Genomic DNA, 14513 nt, shown 5'->3' on the forward strand with positions numbered 1-14513 from the left:
AATATCCATTTCATTAAATTTCTCCATTATTTCTTTGTTGTTTCTCACTCTCCAAAATCCATTTTCGGTAATTGGGCCAAAGATCTTTCTTAATACCTTTCATTCCTATATTTGTAATTGGTTTTGATCCCTCTGAATCATTGTCCATGTTTCACAGCCCGTACAAAAGTATGGGTTTGAGGATTACTTTAATATAGCTGGATTTTACTTTTTATCGAAATCATCTTAATTTTAATAATGGTTGAATACCATAATAAGAGAACTTATAGTATTCAACCAACTTGCTGCAGCTATTCTATAGTTAATTTCAACTGACAAATCATTACTATCTGTTATTACTGAACCCAAATATGTGAACTGTTGTACTCGTTAAAAAGTTTATTAATCTACAGTGAAACTTTGGTTGTTTCCAAATTTTTGTTTATTTCTTGCAACAATTAAGTATTTTGTTTTAGTTTCGTTTGTTTTTGTAGTCCAGTTTTCTTTGCCTCCTTCCTCATTTGTCCATAACCCTCTCTGAGGCTTCTCTCAGTTCTTCCAATACAGTCCACATCATATGCAAAAGCCAAAAGCTATAGACTTCTATTCATAATAGTTCTACCTCTATTTACAGTATAATTACATTTCGTGTTAACCTTTCAAGGCATAGGTTGAAAAGCATTCGTGATAGTTGATCTCCCTGTCGTAATCGTTTGGTAATCCTGAACTCTGGTGTGAGTTCACATCTACCAGCCATGAATGACCAAACGGTTCATTTAGGACTATGGGAGAGAAAAAGAAGAAGAAGCATTTCTCCATTATGTTTCGTACTGCAAAAATCTTGTCTATTGTTGATCTACCATACCTAAAACTGCAGTGATATTGACTCAGCGTTTCTTCAATGAAAGGCTGCAATCTAGCTGCCAATATCCCTGCAAAATATTTTGTAAATCACTACTGACAGTGATAGCCCTCTATAATTTTGACACAGAGACTTGTAATTTTTTTATGGATAGGGAAGATAATAGCAGTATCACATTCTGTAGGCAGCACAGATTCAGCTTCCAATATCTCTGACAAGCACTGATGGTTTTTGATTAATAGTGATTGCCCACCATATTTTAATAGTTCGATTGATATTCCGTATTCATCAAGCGCTTTATTATTTTTCTTTGTCTTTAAGGCTAATTCCACCTCGTGTAATTCTGGGGCTTCGCCTGTCTCAGCTTTCCTTATATTTGCCAAGGGGTCTCAGCTTTCCTTATATTTGCCAAGGGTTCATTAAGTTCATCTTCTTCTGGAACGTTAGTTTCCAACTTTGTTTTGTCTTGAAGGAGTTCTTCAAAATATTCTGCACGCCCTCTCAAAATGTACCCCTTTCCACCAGGCAAGTTGCCCTCACGGTCTCTGCAGAGGTTGTTCTGGGTTGAAACCCGCCTTTAATTCCTTTATCTTATTATATTTTTTCTTCATTTGTCCAGTATTCTTCAAATCTCAATTTCATTTAGTCTTGTATTTTCCCATTCAAGCTTCTTTTTTTCTGCACAGCTTTCTAGCCCCCCCCCCCCTCTATATTCATTCTCATTTGCTAGGTCAGTGGTTCTCAAACGTTTTTGTCTGGCGGCACACTAAAATCAATAAATAAATTTCACGGCACCCCTAGTATTATTTGCTTTTTATAGAGAGTAAAGTGCCGATTAATTGTTAAAGAAAGACTCGCATATACAGTATAACCCATAAATAAATTGATATTACAGATACTAAAGATATGAAGGAAAGCGTGTTTAAAAGAAAACAGATTTTATTTAAACTAAATTGGTTTATTTTCAAACAACCCAAAAACATACAAAACAAAAGCTATTATAAAGGTTCAGATAATAAAATATGAACTTAATGTCAAATATGTGCCTGGTGTTGTTTGCATATTTCTTTGATATTAGGCATGTTTTTGAAAGACATTCTCATCTCATTTTCAAGGGCCTTTAGTCTTTCTCGCTTCTTTGTTTTAATATTTACGAATGCAGAAAAACCCAGTTCACACATATAAGATGTAGAAAATTGCAATAAGATGTTAAGTGCTTTGAATCCTATATTGGGGTACTCCTTCATAGTTGTTATCCAAAATGAATTCAGACACATTTCTGAATGCTTTAATCTCAACGTACGATCGTTACTTATATCAATTAATTCTTCAGCTTCTATAAGACTTTCGAATCCAATTGTATAAATTGACTGAAATGTCTGAAAATAATGGTCAATTTTTTCTTCTAACGATGTTAAACGACTGTAAATAAGCTTTTGCAGATCAGTGTTCTTACATTTTCTGGAGGCAACTTTAAGGAACATTTCTACATTGTTGGTGCTTAATTTTATCTTCTACATTTTTATTTTATCTTTAAAAAATTTAATTTTATCTGTAGATGTCAAAAATATTCTCATTTCTTCCTTGCATGTTGGAGTTCAGCTTGTTCAGATGATCGAATATGTCTGTTAAATAGGCTAGTTTGGAACACAAAAATCATCTTGTAATAATTTATAGAATTCTGGTTTGTCTTCATTTTGGAAAAAACATTAATATTTCTTCTTTAAGTTCAAAAAAAAAAAAACGATCCAATACGTGACTTTTTGAAAGCCATCTTACTTCGGTATGAAGAAGATTCTTGTAATGAGATTGAATCTCTTCACATAGTCCTGCAAATATTCTTGATTTTAATGGTCTGGCCTTGATATAATTAACCATCTGAATGATTTCTTCTAATACACTTTTTAATTTCAAGCCTATTGTCTTTGCCACCAATGATTCACGATGAATGAAGCAATGAGTCGTTATAATGTTCTCATTTTCTTTTCTAGTAAAGGAAACAAACCTTTTTGTAATTCCAACCATAGAAGGTGCACCATCTGTACATATACCCACACAAGTTTTCCAAGATAGACCATTTGTATTAAAATATGTGTTCATTATATCAAAAACATCTTTTCCCGTAGTAGTTTCTTCGAATTCCTTGCAGCACAGAAATTCTTCGATAATTTTATCTTCAATGAATCGAGTAAAAACAAGTAAGTGTGCTTTACCACCGATATCAGTTGACTCATCTAACTGCAAACTGAAAAATTTTGATTCGATTATTCTGGTTATAACTGACTTTTCAATATCGACTGACAGATCATTAATATGTCTACTCATAGTATCATTTGATAATGGAATCTTCTTTATTTCTTCTTCTGCCTCAGTACCAAACATTGTTCTCACAATTGCTGAACAGGCCGGACGAATCAAGGTTTCGCCGATAGTATGAGGCTTCATTTCCTTCGCAATTATTTCAGCGACTAAATAACTCGCTTCTTGAACTCGGTCGGAAATTGTACACTTTCTTACAAAATTTTTACTTTGTTTTACTTGTAATCTTATTAACTCTTTGAAATATTCAGGATTTTTATTCGACAAGTTGTCATGTTTTGTGGAGAAATGTCGCAATAATTTGCTAGGAACCATAGCCTCATTTGATAGAACCAAACCACACAAAATACACTTAGGTCTGGGAATTAATTTATTACCACACCACGTAAACCCCATTTTTAGATAGCTCTCTTGATATAAACGAGTTTTTACATTCTTTTTCATTGTTCCCTTTTTACATGAACTTATTCTTTCTGTTTCTGTTGTTTCGTTAGTGCTTTTTTGTTGCTGAACGTTAAAAATAGTCAAATCTTCATTAATGCAAGTATCAGTTTTTGATAATTTATTAGTGCGAATTGGTTCTTTAGCTTCGCTACAAGTAGACATTTCTTGATCGTCACTTCTTTTTTTAAGGAAAAAATTATTCATGATTTTGAAGGGCATATGTAACTTCAATATTTTATTTTAAAATTTATTTCAAGTAAACAATTTTTTTTCCGGATGGAAAAAAGAAAAACATTTGTTTGCCATGTCTCTCGTTATAGTTGTAATATATAACAATAAGAAAAACTTCTACTCACTGAATTTAACGACTTTAATATCGTACTTCGTTTATTCTCACCAATGACAAAAGACTCATGATTTTTGTTTAGGGGAAATGATCATGTATAATACTTGTCACACTGAACAGAGAAATACTAAAACAGACAGCAGGACAACTAACCATTCATTAGTTCATTCTCCAGTATTTATGTGTCGTCACATATCTAGTTACTACGCGCGGTGATCTAATGAAATCCCAGGATATAATATAAGAGTGATACAAAAAATTATAATTTTTATATACGCTTCATCCATTAAAATCAAAATATATAATTTTTTTGTTTTTGATTTAGTTATTTGTGGCAATTGAATATTTTGCTTTTTTCAAATAAACGATTCAAAATTTCGCGGCACCCTTGTGGCACCCAGATTGAGAACCACTGTGCTAGAGTATCAATCATCTCTAGATGAGCTGTATTCTGTCTTCGACACATTTTCTACATTCCAAATCATACCATTCATTTCGTTTATCATTATTTCTGAATCCTAAAACTTCTTCAGCCACTTAGGTAATTTTATTCTTGATTCTTTCCCATTTTTTTTTTTTTTTAATCTATAGTCACATTATTGGCATATTCGTCCTCTTTCTCTTCATTTATTTCTTCCCTCAATCTTTCAACATATTTCTGTCTGATTTTTTCATCTTTTATTTTTTGGACGTCATATCTTGTTCTCCTTCCACTACCCATTTTTATTCTTTGTTTATATTTAATTCTTAAGCAAGTAATGATCCGTATCACAATACGCTCCTCTAAAACGTCTTACATTAACGATATCTGTCGCATGTTTTCTATCAATCATCACACGATCTAGCTGATTTTCTGCTTTTTTATGTGAAAAACAGGTTGTACATATGATCATATTTTTGACACTTGCTTCTTCTTGCTAACATGGAATTTAGGCCAAGTGGCCTGTTCCGGTTTCATGCCATCTCTTTCTTGGTCTTCCGATTCTTCTTTTTCCACTTATTTTGTATCTGTATAATATTTTTGGTAGTCTGCTGTTGTCCATTCTATTTAAATGTTCTAGCCATTTTTGTTTATACTGTCTTATGTAGTAATTAATTGGTTTTATTTTCAGGGATTGTAAGATTTCTTGCAAAATCAATTAATCTTATGCCATTTTCATAACATGAAATGGGCACTGGATATACCCATTTTAGTCGCCTTTTACGACATATATGGGCTACTTGGGACTATTCTTTTACCCCAGTCACCAGACGGGGTAAGTGCAATTGCTTAGTTTTGTCTTTAAATGTTGTTTCAATAAGGTCATCTAGATTAGACATGTGGGACGACAGAAATTGCTCTTAACTGACTTGGTATGTAACAGAAAGGCAAGATTTGTATTTAAGCAACGTGAGATTTTTGCATGAAACTCATCTACAGTGAGACTCACATTTAATGATGGTTGTTTCGCAATTATAATCAATGCCTTGAGAAAATCCTGAAGCTTTTGTTTCAATCCAATTGGAATGTGCTGTTTTCTTTCTTTTTTTTTTTGAATGCCGAGGGCCCTCTCTTTAAAGGACAATGTCATATTATAGGGTACAGAATTTTGAAAGGAGAGGAGATTAAATCTACTCATTCGAGTACGAATAATTTCTATAACACGATTTCAAGGAAGATTCGGATCTGGAGAAGAAAAAGAGTAGTGTTTATTGCTAGAGCAAGTGTTATAATATTACACTGAGCATAATAACATTATGTCCAATAGAGCCTCCGGAGCTCAGTCGGTATACTGGAAGCCTTTTGGTCGGAAACACAGATTCAATTCCCGTCCATTACACGAGAAACCTTTATCTGGTATCTTTCCACTAAAGGTGAGTTTGCCGATCTCATACAGGAGTATAGTTTTTTTTTTTTTTTGGCTTTCTTCTTTCACCCGGAAGCTTGGGTTTGGCGTCACTCATAACTGGCAAACCGGCCCGTAAACATAGATTACAATCATAAATACTTTCCTTTAGGGAAGAGTTTCCAAAATTGTGTTCCACAGAACGTGAATAAGTATTATGTGATGTCAGTGACCAAGCCGTGTATTTTTAAACATGGAAGTAATTTGGGGAAGAAAATACTCCTGTTTATGACCGATCATAAAAATTGCCGACAAGCCGATTACAACAATGAGCGGTGTATCCTCTCTTCTCAAAACTGAACGAAATAACATCAATGTTGCAAATGTCAGTGACCAATCAGCAAGGAAGTATAAAGAAAAATTTTCCACTGAAATTGACGATCAAGGTAGTATGTATCCGGTTCTCAAATCTAGTAATAGTGAATACTTTCTCGACAAGTTCCTATTGTTGGGTGAAAATGCTTCTTTCCAAACCGTAGTACCGTGATTTTATAAAAGTAAAAAGCCTACAGATTTAAATTTTACTATGAATAAGAGACAAGGGACTTTGTGTAACTTTGGTGTTAAGAAATCTCTTATTGAAGGCGTTTGTGACGCAACAGATAGTGATTCATCAACCTCCAGCCTACAAAGCGATCTCCAGGAGGGGAAAACTATCAGCACACAGGAGAAAAAGTCTGCATTCACTCGTAAGTACTTATAATAATATACATTTTTGGTGATCAGAATGGGATATGTCAATGAAAATCAGCACAAATTAATTTAATGATGTTGGCTTGAGGAAACTACAATATACTACAATATTTCATTAGTCCAGTGATTGATAACTGATTTAAATGTAATTTTATATTTGTTCAACATGTCACACCTTATACATAAGTGTACTTAATACGCTTTATGATTATGCCATAATTAATTCTTAACACATTACAAAATAACCAAGGTGTTCCTTGAAAATTTCAGGATTTGTGAAGTGTTCCATCATAGGAAAAATATGGGAAACGCTGATTTAGGGGATGCAGCACAGGAGTGAGAAACCGGCTGCATTTATTTTGTCATAAATACCTCATTAGGAGGGGGGCTCTCCCCGTCTTAAGGTACGGATGAGACGGGAAGAAGGAATGTCTAATGCTACATCATCATCATCATATAACAGTAGGAATTATTAAAAAAAACTCAGTTTATCCATGCCAGAGATCGACTAAATCGGGACATAGTCTAAGAAAGGCTAATAACGAATTTCTCTAGTCACTGGAATAGAAATTAAGTCTTCTTTGAGCAGCCCAGCGATCGAGAGGCAAAAACACTACTTTCTATGCAAGCTGTGAGTAGGCATTATAAAACGCCTCAGGTTATATCGTTATATAAAAGTAGACAATGCTACATGGCATTAACAATAAAGCCAAGGAATGCATTGTTGAGAATGGCTGAGGAAAGAACATAAAGCTACAAAAGAAGATGGCATGAAGAAAGGATCTATTAAACTTGAAAGGAAATTAAATTCTTCTATATACTCAAATGCGGACAAGGATGCATGTGAATCTTATTCACAAGACCATGGTTTGTGTTGCCACTAAAAGAATGTAACATCAACGGTGTACAGATACTGTACACCGTTGTCAGTACCTGGAACGAAAATTGGTTACAAAGAGATCTAGAACATTGGATATGTGGAGTATGGCATGAGAGTTTATGGCTGGTAGATCAACAATATTCTTCAAGAACATTGCTTACAGAACTTCAGCTTTTCTTTCAGCTTGGTGACTGGAATTGGTGGAATGAGTTATTAACATAAAGTCATCAGTGGAAATGACTTTACCGTTTGGAATATTGAGTTACATAAGAACAAAATTCAAGAATAACAAGTCTAAGTGGTCTGAAAGAGGAGAGACATTTTATAAAATGGCATAAATATAAGTTATTTGCAAATAATGAGTACATATAATCAGTGATGTATCACAAATAATGAGTACATATAATCAGAGCTTCTGACGCCCCTCTCAATGTACACCGAAATACTACAAAAAGTCAAAACAACGTATAGAGAAATAAATTAAAACACTATGTTTATTTTTGCAGTAAAACTTTAATTTCAACATTCTAAAATGTTATTTTTCTTTCTTTTCTATTTGCAAAATCGTCGATCATTGGCCAAGTCTATTTCATAGTAATGCAGGTAATTTTTAATCAATTTTATTTAGAAAAATCACAACTAGCAACACTTACACCAATTGTGAGGAAAATTCGCAACAGTATTACAATATTTGGAACGGAATTCTCGAGACTGTATTTTAGAATTAAGTGCAAAAGTTCAAAAAGGTTCAAAGTGCCTCCCGGGGCGGACCGCTCCTTCTGCCCCACTCTATTATGCCTCTGCATATAATCGATGTATAATGGCGGAAGGAAATCTGAAACCACAGGTTATAAAAGGGAACAAAGATTTCGTTGCAAGCAACATCAGCCAAGAAGAAAGCACATGAGTCATTCATATGAGAGAAGGAGTTCTATGACGTATAATTTGGTTAAGATGACTGTGGTTGTTTCAGATTAATTACTAAAAATAAGAAAGTGGGAAATCTGACAATTTAATGGCCTGGTTAGCCATTGTACTTTGTCAATCATACACGACATTTCTAAAACCCCATTTGATCTATTTTGACATCACTATCTGAAGAACTCTTAAGAGTGTTAATATAATTGCTAATTTGAATGAGACAGTGCCATACCTTATCACAGAAGCTTAAAATTTTGTTACTACGTGCTCAGGAAACAACAATTATCACACATAATCGTAATGTAGTTTTTATTTCTTTTTTTTTTAAATTGTTTACATTAATAGAGTCAATATAATATATTTTCAATTTAATTAACAAAATACAATAACACTGTATTTAGTCAAGCACACATTTTATAAAAATGGCATAAATATAATTTATTTGCAAATAATGATCTGTAATAGTTGACAATCTACAACTAGTAATCATCTGTAAAATTTAACAATGATTTCTAACAGTCAGAGTGAGTACAATGGAGCAAATGAGATTTTGGACGACTTATTCCAGATAAATATTGGTTAAAAATTCCTACGATGAAAATTTTGATGCCATTTTGATTTCAGCTATGGTTTGCTTTAAAACAATTTATTAAATGGAATTTTTTGATGGGTCGCTTAATTAAAAGATATATTATTGAAAAAGAAGTGCAGTCATATTATATGATATTATATGTATTTATCGCCAAGGGTATCTCATTAAATTAGATCTTGAATATTTTCTTAAATATTAAATAATAAATAATAAACAAGATCTTAAATATTAACTTAAGTTAATATTAAAAAAAAAAAAAAAAAGATTTACTTTATTCTATATTTTGGCATTTTCTTATAACAGATGATACATTTCGAGGGATTTTCATTAATGTGTGTTCTTAAGTGTCTTTTATGATCATTTGATGGTAAGAAGATTTACCGTAGATTGTACAGTGTTTTTTTTAAATATCCTGAACAAGGAAATTTCATCGTATAGATTACACACTGCAATTAATTTTCATTATTAGGAATTCTTAAATGTGTTTTTGATCTCCTGAATTAAAAAATTTCTTAAGTCAGATAGCACATTCTTCTATGAGATATTTATTGGTGTGAATTCGTAAGTGTTTTTTAAGATTTCCTGCAAAAGAAAATTTCTTTTCGCAGACTGTACACATGAAGGGTTTCTCATTAGTGTGAATTCTTAAGTGCGATTTAAGATTTCCTGATATCGAAAATTTCTTTTCGCAAATTGTACACATGAAGGGTTTCTCATTCGTGTGAATTCTTAAGTGCGATTTAAGATTTCCTGACTCAGAAAATTTCCTTTCACAGATTGGACAATTATATGGTTTCTCATTAGAATGAATTCTCAAGTGTCTCTTGAGGTTTCCTGCCCCTTTAAATTTCTTACCGCACACACTACACTCGAATGGCTTTTCATTAGTATGAAATGATAAATGTGTTTTTACATCTTCTGATTGAGAAAATTTTTTATGACAGATGGTACATTCAAAGGGTTTCTCATTAGTGTGAATTCTACTGTGTAATTTAAGACAATATAACCGAGAAAATCTCTTTTCACATATTGTACAATTATATGGTTTCATATTAGAATGAATTATCAAGTGTGCTTTAAGATTAGCCGAGTGTGAAAATTTCTTTCCACAGATTGTACACATGAAGGGTTTCTCATTAGTGTGAGTTCCTAAGTGCGCTTTAAGATTTCCTGACTGAGAAAATTTCCTTTCACAGATTGGACAAGTATATGGCTTCTCATTAGAATGAATTTTCAAGTGTCTCTTCAGGTTTCGAGCTTCTTTAAAATTTTTACCGCACACACTACACTCGAATGGCTTTTCATTAGCATGAAATGATAAATGTGTTTTCAGATCTTCTGATTGAGAAAATTTTTTATGGCAGATCGTACATTTGAAGGGTTTCTCTTTAGTGTGAGTTTTTATGTGTAGTTTAACTCTATCTGACCGAGAAAATTCCTTTTCACAGATTGGACACTTATATGGTTTCTTATTAGAATGAATTATCAAATGTGCTTTAAGATTAGCAAAATGTGAAAATTTCTTTCCACAGACTGTACACAGGAAGGGTTTCTCCTTAGTATGAACTATTAAATGCCTTTTAAGATTTCCTACTTGCACAAATTTCTTTTCACAGATTGTACAATTATATGGTTTTTCATTAGAATGAATTCTACAGTGTATCTTGAGAACTGATGCTCTTGTAAATTTCTTACTGCAGAAACTACACTCGAATGATTTTTCATTAGTATGATTGCTTTTGTGTACTTTAAGAGATTGTGAATGGGAAACTTTTTTGTCACAGAAAGCCAACATCAAGTGTTTGTCATTAGACTGAATTCTTGAATCCATTTAATTCAGTTTCTTTTTAAAAACATTTCTCTTTAATTCGCGTATCAGGTAATATATTCTCTTCCTGCTGAGTGTTCTCTTTTTACTCCCTCAAATCAATTGTTTGCTGCCATTTTCCTTTTTACAAACTGCTAATTTCAACACCCTTCTTTTCTGGATTTCTAGAGGAAATAATGGTCGTTGATTTGTAAGAACAGTACTTACTACAGATCAAATGATTGCTTCTGCTCTTCAAACCTTACTTTGGATTTCTTGATTATTTTAAAGTAGTTTGAAGAAACTTTATCTCAGTATTCCTTTTTTTGCATGGAGTATGGTTCTCTACAAAAGAAATAAAAAAGTATTTCATATTCAATGTACACACAATAAAGACTTGAAAGTGTTTGAAACTGATGAGATATTATGAAGTTGTGGTCTTATGCTGTGATTTTGAATACAGTTATATTCTTTTTTAAATAGCTGAAAAATTGATATTTATTACTTTTCTATTACGTGTGAATAAAAAGCAATGAAATGCATTTAATGTCAATGCCATATATTGCAGAATAAACAGTCCGTAAAAAAATTGTTACATTAATGCTTATCCTCTATCCTATACCCCCGGGAAATACCTTTGGTGGGAGTACCATACTAGCGATATGATTATGAGCAAGGTGGTTTCCCGTTGCCTTCCTTGCCGTAGTATATTTAATGACTATAGCCGTGGGTATTCACGGGACCGGGCTGCCTTATTTGTGGGATGAAAAAGCGGGAGGAAAAACCCTCCACAGCCGTATGAGACCGATTAACTCACCTTTAGTCGAAAGAGACCAGATAAAGGTTCCTCACGTCACTGACGGGAATCGAACCCTGGTCTTTTAGACCGAAGGGCTTCGCTATACTCACTGCGCTACGGAGGCTCTATTAATGTTTATATTTGCATCATTTGCAGGAAATCTGTTACAGAATAAAATGTGTAGCTGCTAACTGCCATATAGATACAGTTGAACCATGTTAACGGTTCAACTGTATCAAATCCAATAAACTACCGAGAAGAGAAATCATTATTTTTATCTGTTTTAAAAGTAACTGACATGAGAACATTGAGTTTACAATTTTTTTGTCTTCTTATATGGTGTTCAACGTTTTCTTAATTTAGTAATTGACATTTGAGTGATTTCCGGATATCGATGTGTATTATCATTTACCTTATACAGTAGTTATGGCTTGCTTTAATTAAAGGAGACTTCACCACTGCATGTTTCGCTTTTCTTCATGATCTGTTTATTTGCCGAAGTTGATAATTTCGTCTTGGATGGAGCAGAAGATGATGCAGTTTGCAGGTTTATTTGAAAGAATTTCTATCGGCACACAACAGCCTGTCGAGTCCAAATCTTCAAATGCAATCATAATTGGCGTGGCCTGTAGTCTTTTTATTAATTGCACGTTGGCTTCTTATTTACACCAAGATTTCAAGAATTAACTAATTCAGAAAATATGCCCTCCACACCCACTGAATAGCTGATAAGTGTTTATTAAAAATTCACGTATTTTGTGTCAAATAGCAATTCATTACACTGCAATTGCCTAAATCGAATCTGTGTATCGATTAAGCTAATGTTTCATTATTGTTGACTCTCTCATTTTTTTTCGGACAACAACACATGAAAAGTCATAAAGCTAGCACAGATTGTGACTCAAGGATTAGATAAACTATCATCCGCTCAAAACCGAGACAAAACCCGATTCACTTTTCAAATTTTTCCAGCGTACAGTAAGCATTTCACTGATCTCGCTTCAGAGTTAAAGATTTATTAACTTTCTATATATTATTATTATTGTTGTTATTTCATATTAATGCATCTTCAGGACTCAACGGGAAAGAAATACAGCATACTTATTCACTTCCATACATTTGAAATCTTCAATCTGTTCAATGATTACTCTAGATATCTATTCTATGTTCATCACCCATTGGACATCACCATTTCTAAATCTCTTCTTTCACACATCTGCAAAGATAGTTGATCTCACTTGATAACAAAAGTTAATATAAGAGTTGTGTGATCTTCTAGGATCTTCATAGACCCTAGTAGATGACAGTTTTATACTTGCACATTAACGCGTTTTCCACTTTCTAATAATCCTTTATTTTCTCATTGTCATGCTTGAAATCATTCCTAAAACTTCAGCTCTATATTGGTTATCATTGGAAGTCTTTATTCTAATTAATTTTCAGTAGTGAAGTCTGGTCAATGTACCACTTTACATGTGGCCAAACCGAGGTACCTTTATCATTTCGTCAATGACCATCGAGATTTTGCTGAAATTGAGTCCATATCGGAATCGTGTCTTATTAATTTCCAAATATCGCATTGTTAACTAACCACAAAATAATCCCAATCAACACTTTGCCATATCACTATCACAAAATTAAACAAGGCTGACCAAGCCTATAATCCTATGGCAATCCATTAATTACGATAATTCTCTTATTCTCGGAGAACCGCAATTCACCATCTGATTTCTGTCACAAACGTACACTGTTATCTGTGCCATCAGCTTGTTTTCGATATCTATCAGATGCAGTTTACACAGTAGCATTCTCTTTGATTGTTTCTCTCAAATGTTGTCACATCAATCTCTTTCTTTACGAGTGTTGTCACAACAGCAATCCCGTTTCTTCCTATTACAATGAGCAAAACGAAAACACCCAGTGCTAGAGGAAGTCTCCGTGTTCACACTCTGATCACTATAATTATTTAGCTACTTATCCATCTCCTCCATTTGAGGATAGAAATGTAAATCGGTTTCCTCAATTTGACCACCAGAAATTGCATGGGCCCAAACAAGCTGACACCATACCTGATGCTGCCTCCTCTTCCATGTTCCACGGGCTCTAGGTATAGCGGTTTGCAGGGATCAATGTTCGAGGCAATATTTGGATATGAGTCTGGACGCTCACTCCCTGTTTCGGACTAAGGACCACAAGTGCTTCACGCCTGCTGCATTTTCGTATTCCATAATTTTCCCATTATTTTACTCACTATCAGGATAGACAGTAAAAAAATTCTAGAGTCACTGCCCACCTCAAGACAATAACAGACAACGATACCATACCAGAATTCGAAGCCGCAAGATATTGATTTCGGAGCGGGTACATTACCAAATTGGCCCCCCAGCTGGCGAATTATACGCAGTATTGTAAATGGTCATAAAATATCGGCTGATATTCTCTTGGAAAATCCAGTGGAACCCTATCGAGAGATCGCAGTGACCAGGCACACCTGTACCATTCCGAAGGGCAGGATAAGAAACTATCCAGTCACATATTTTCATTCATTCTGAACTCCGGGTAATATGTAAACGATGTTCATTTCCATAGTACTTTCCCTTCTGTGTAGTACGCAGAATTGGCACTTAGCCTCGTGCAGCATTTTCGTTCTAAGACAATGTTTTATATTCTCTCTAGAAAAATATTTTGCGCCTATTGTTTTTGTGACCTTTCTTCATTAGAATCGCCAACAGAACAAGGATTCAGAGGATGGCCAATGAATTTAGACCCATGTATATGCCTTTAGCCTGCATTCCAGAATGTATCAATACTTCAGATTATTTAATTTTCTAATTTGGCTAGGGCATGCGATGGCACGTTCATTACCTATGTGAGCTATAGAATAATTAAAAGAGCAGGTTTATCGTATATACCTTCACAATATTATGACTGTTACAATGTGTGTGTGTGTGTGTGTGTGTATGTGTGTGTGTGCACATGTATGTA

General features: G+C 33.8%; 2 protein-coding genes across 2 annotated transcripts in view; both read right to left on the bottom strand.

Moving 5' to 3' along the window:
• LOC150096419 (uncharacterized) overlaps window positions 1-14513 on the bottom strand; it is a 74368-nt gene that overhangs the window by 48583 nt on the left and 11272 nt on the right. The window lies entirely within an intron of this gene.
• Window positions 9246-11070, bottom strand: LOC150096420 (uncharacterized). The gene has a single exon (XM_090409392.1). The coding sequence runs from the start codon at window positions 10751-10753 to the stop codon at window positions 9440-9442; it is 1314 nt and encodes a 437-aa protein (XP_090265518.1). The 5' UTR covers window positions 10754-11070; the 3' UTR covers window positions 9246-9439.

This window comes from Typopeltis vanoorti, chromosome 19, assembly GCF_054136105.1.
Source record: "Typopeltis vanoorti isolate ZY-2024b chromosome 19, IOZ_Tvanoo_1.0, whole genome shotgun sequence".
NCBI classification, from domain to species: Eukaryota; Metazoa; Arthropoda; class Arachnida; order Uropygi; family Thelyphonidae; genus Typopeltis; species Typopeltis vanoorti.

Bases quoted from the DNA above. Each gene is read 5' to 3' on its own strand.
- LOC150096420 (XM_090409392.1), bottom strand. From the start codon at position 10,753: ATGGATTCAAGAATTCAGTCTAATGACAAACACTTGATGTTGGCTTTC.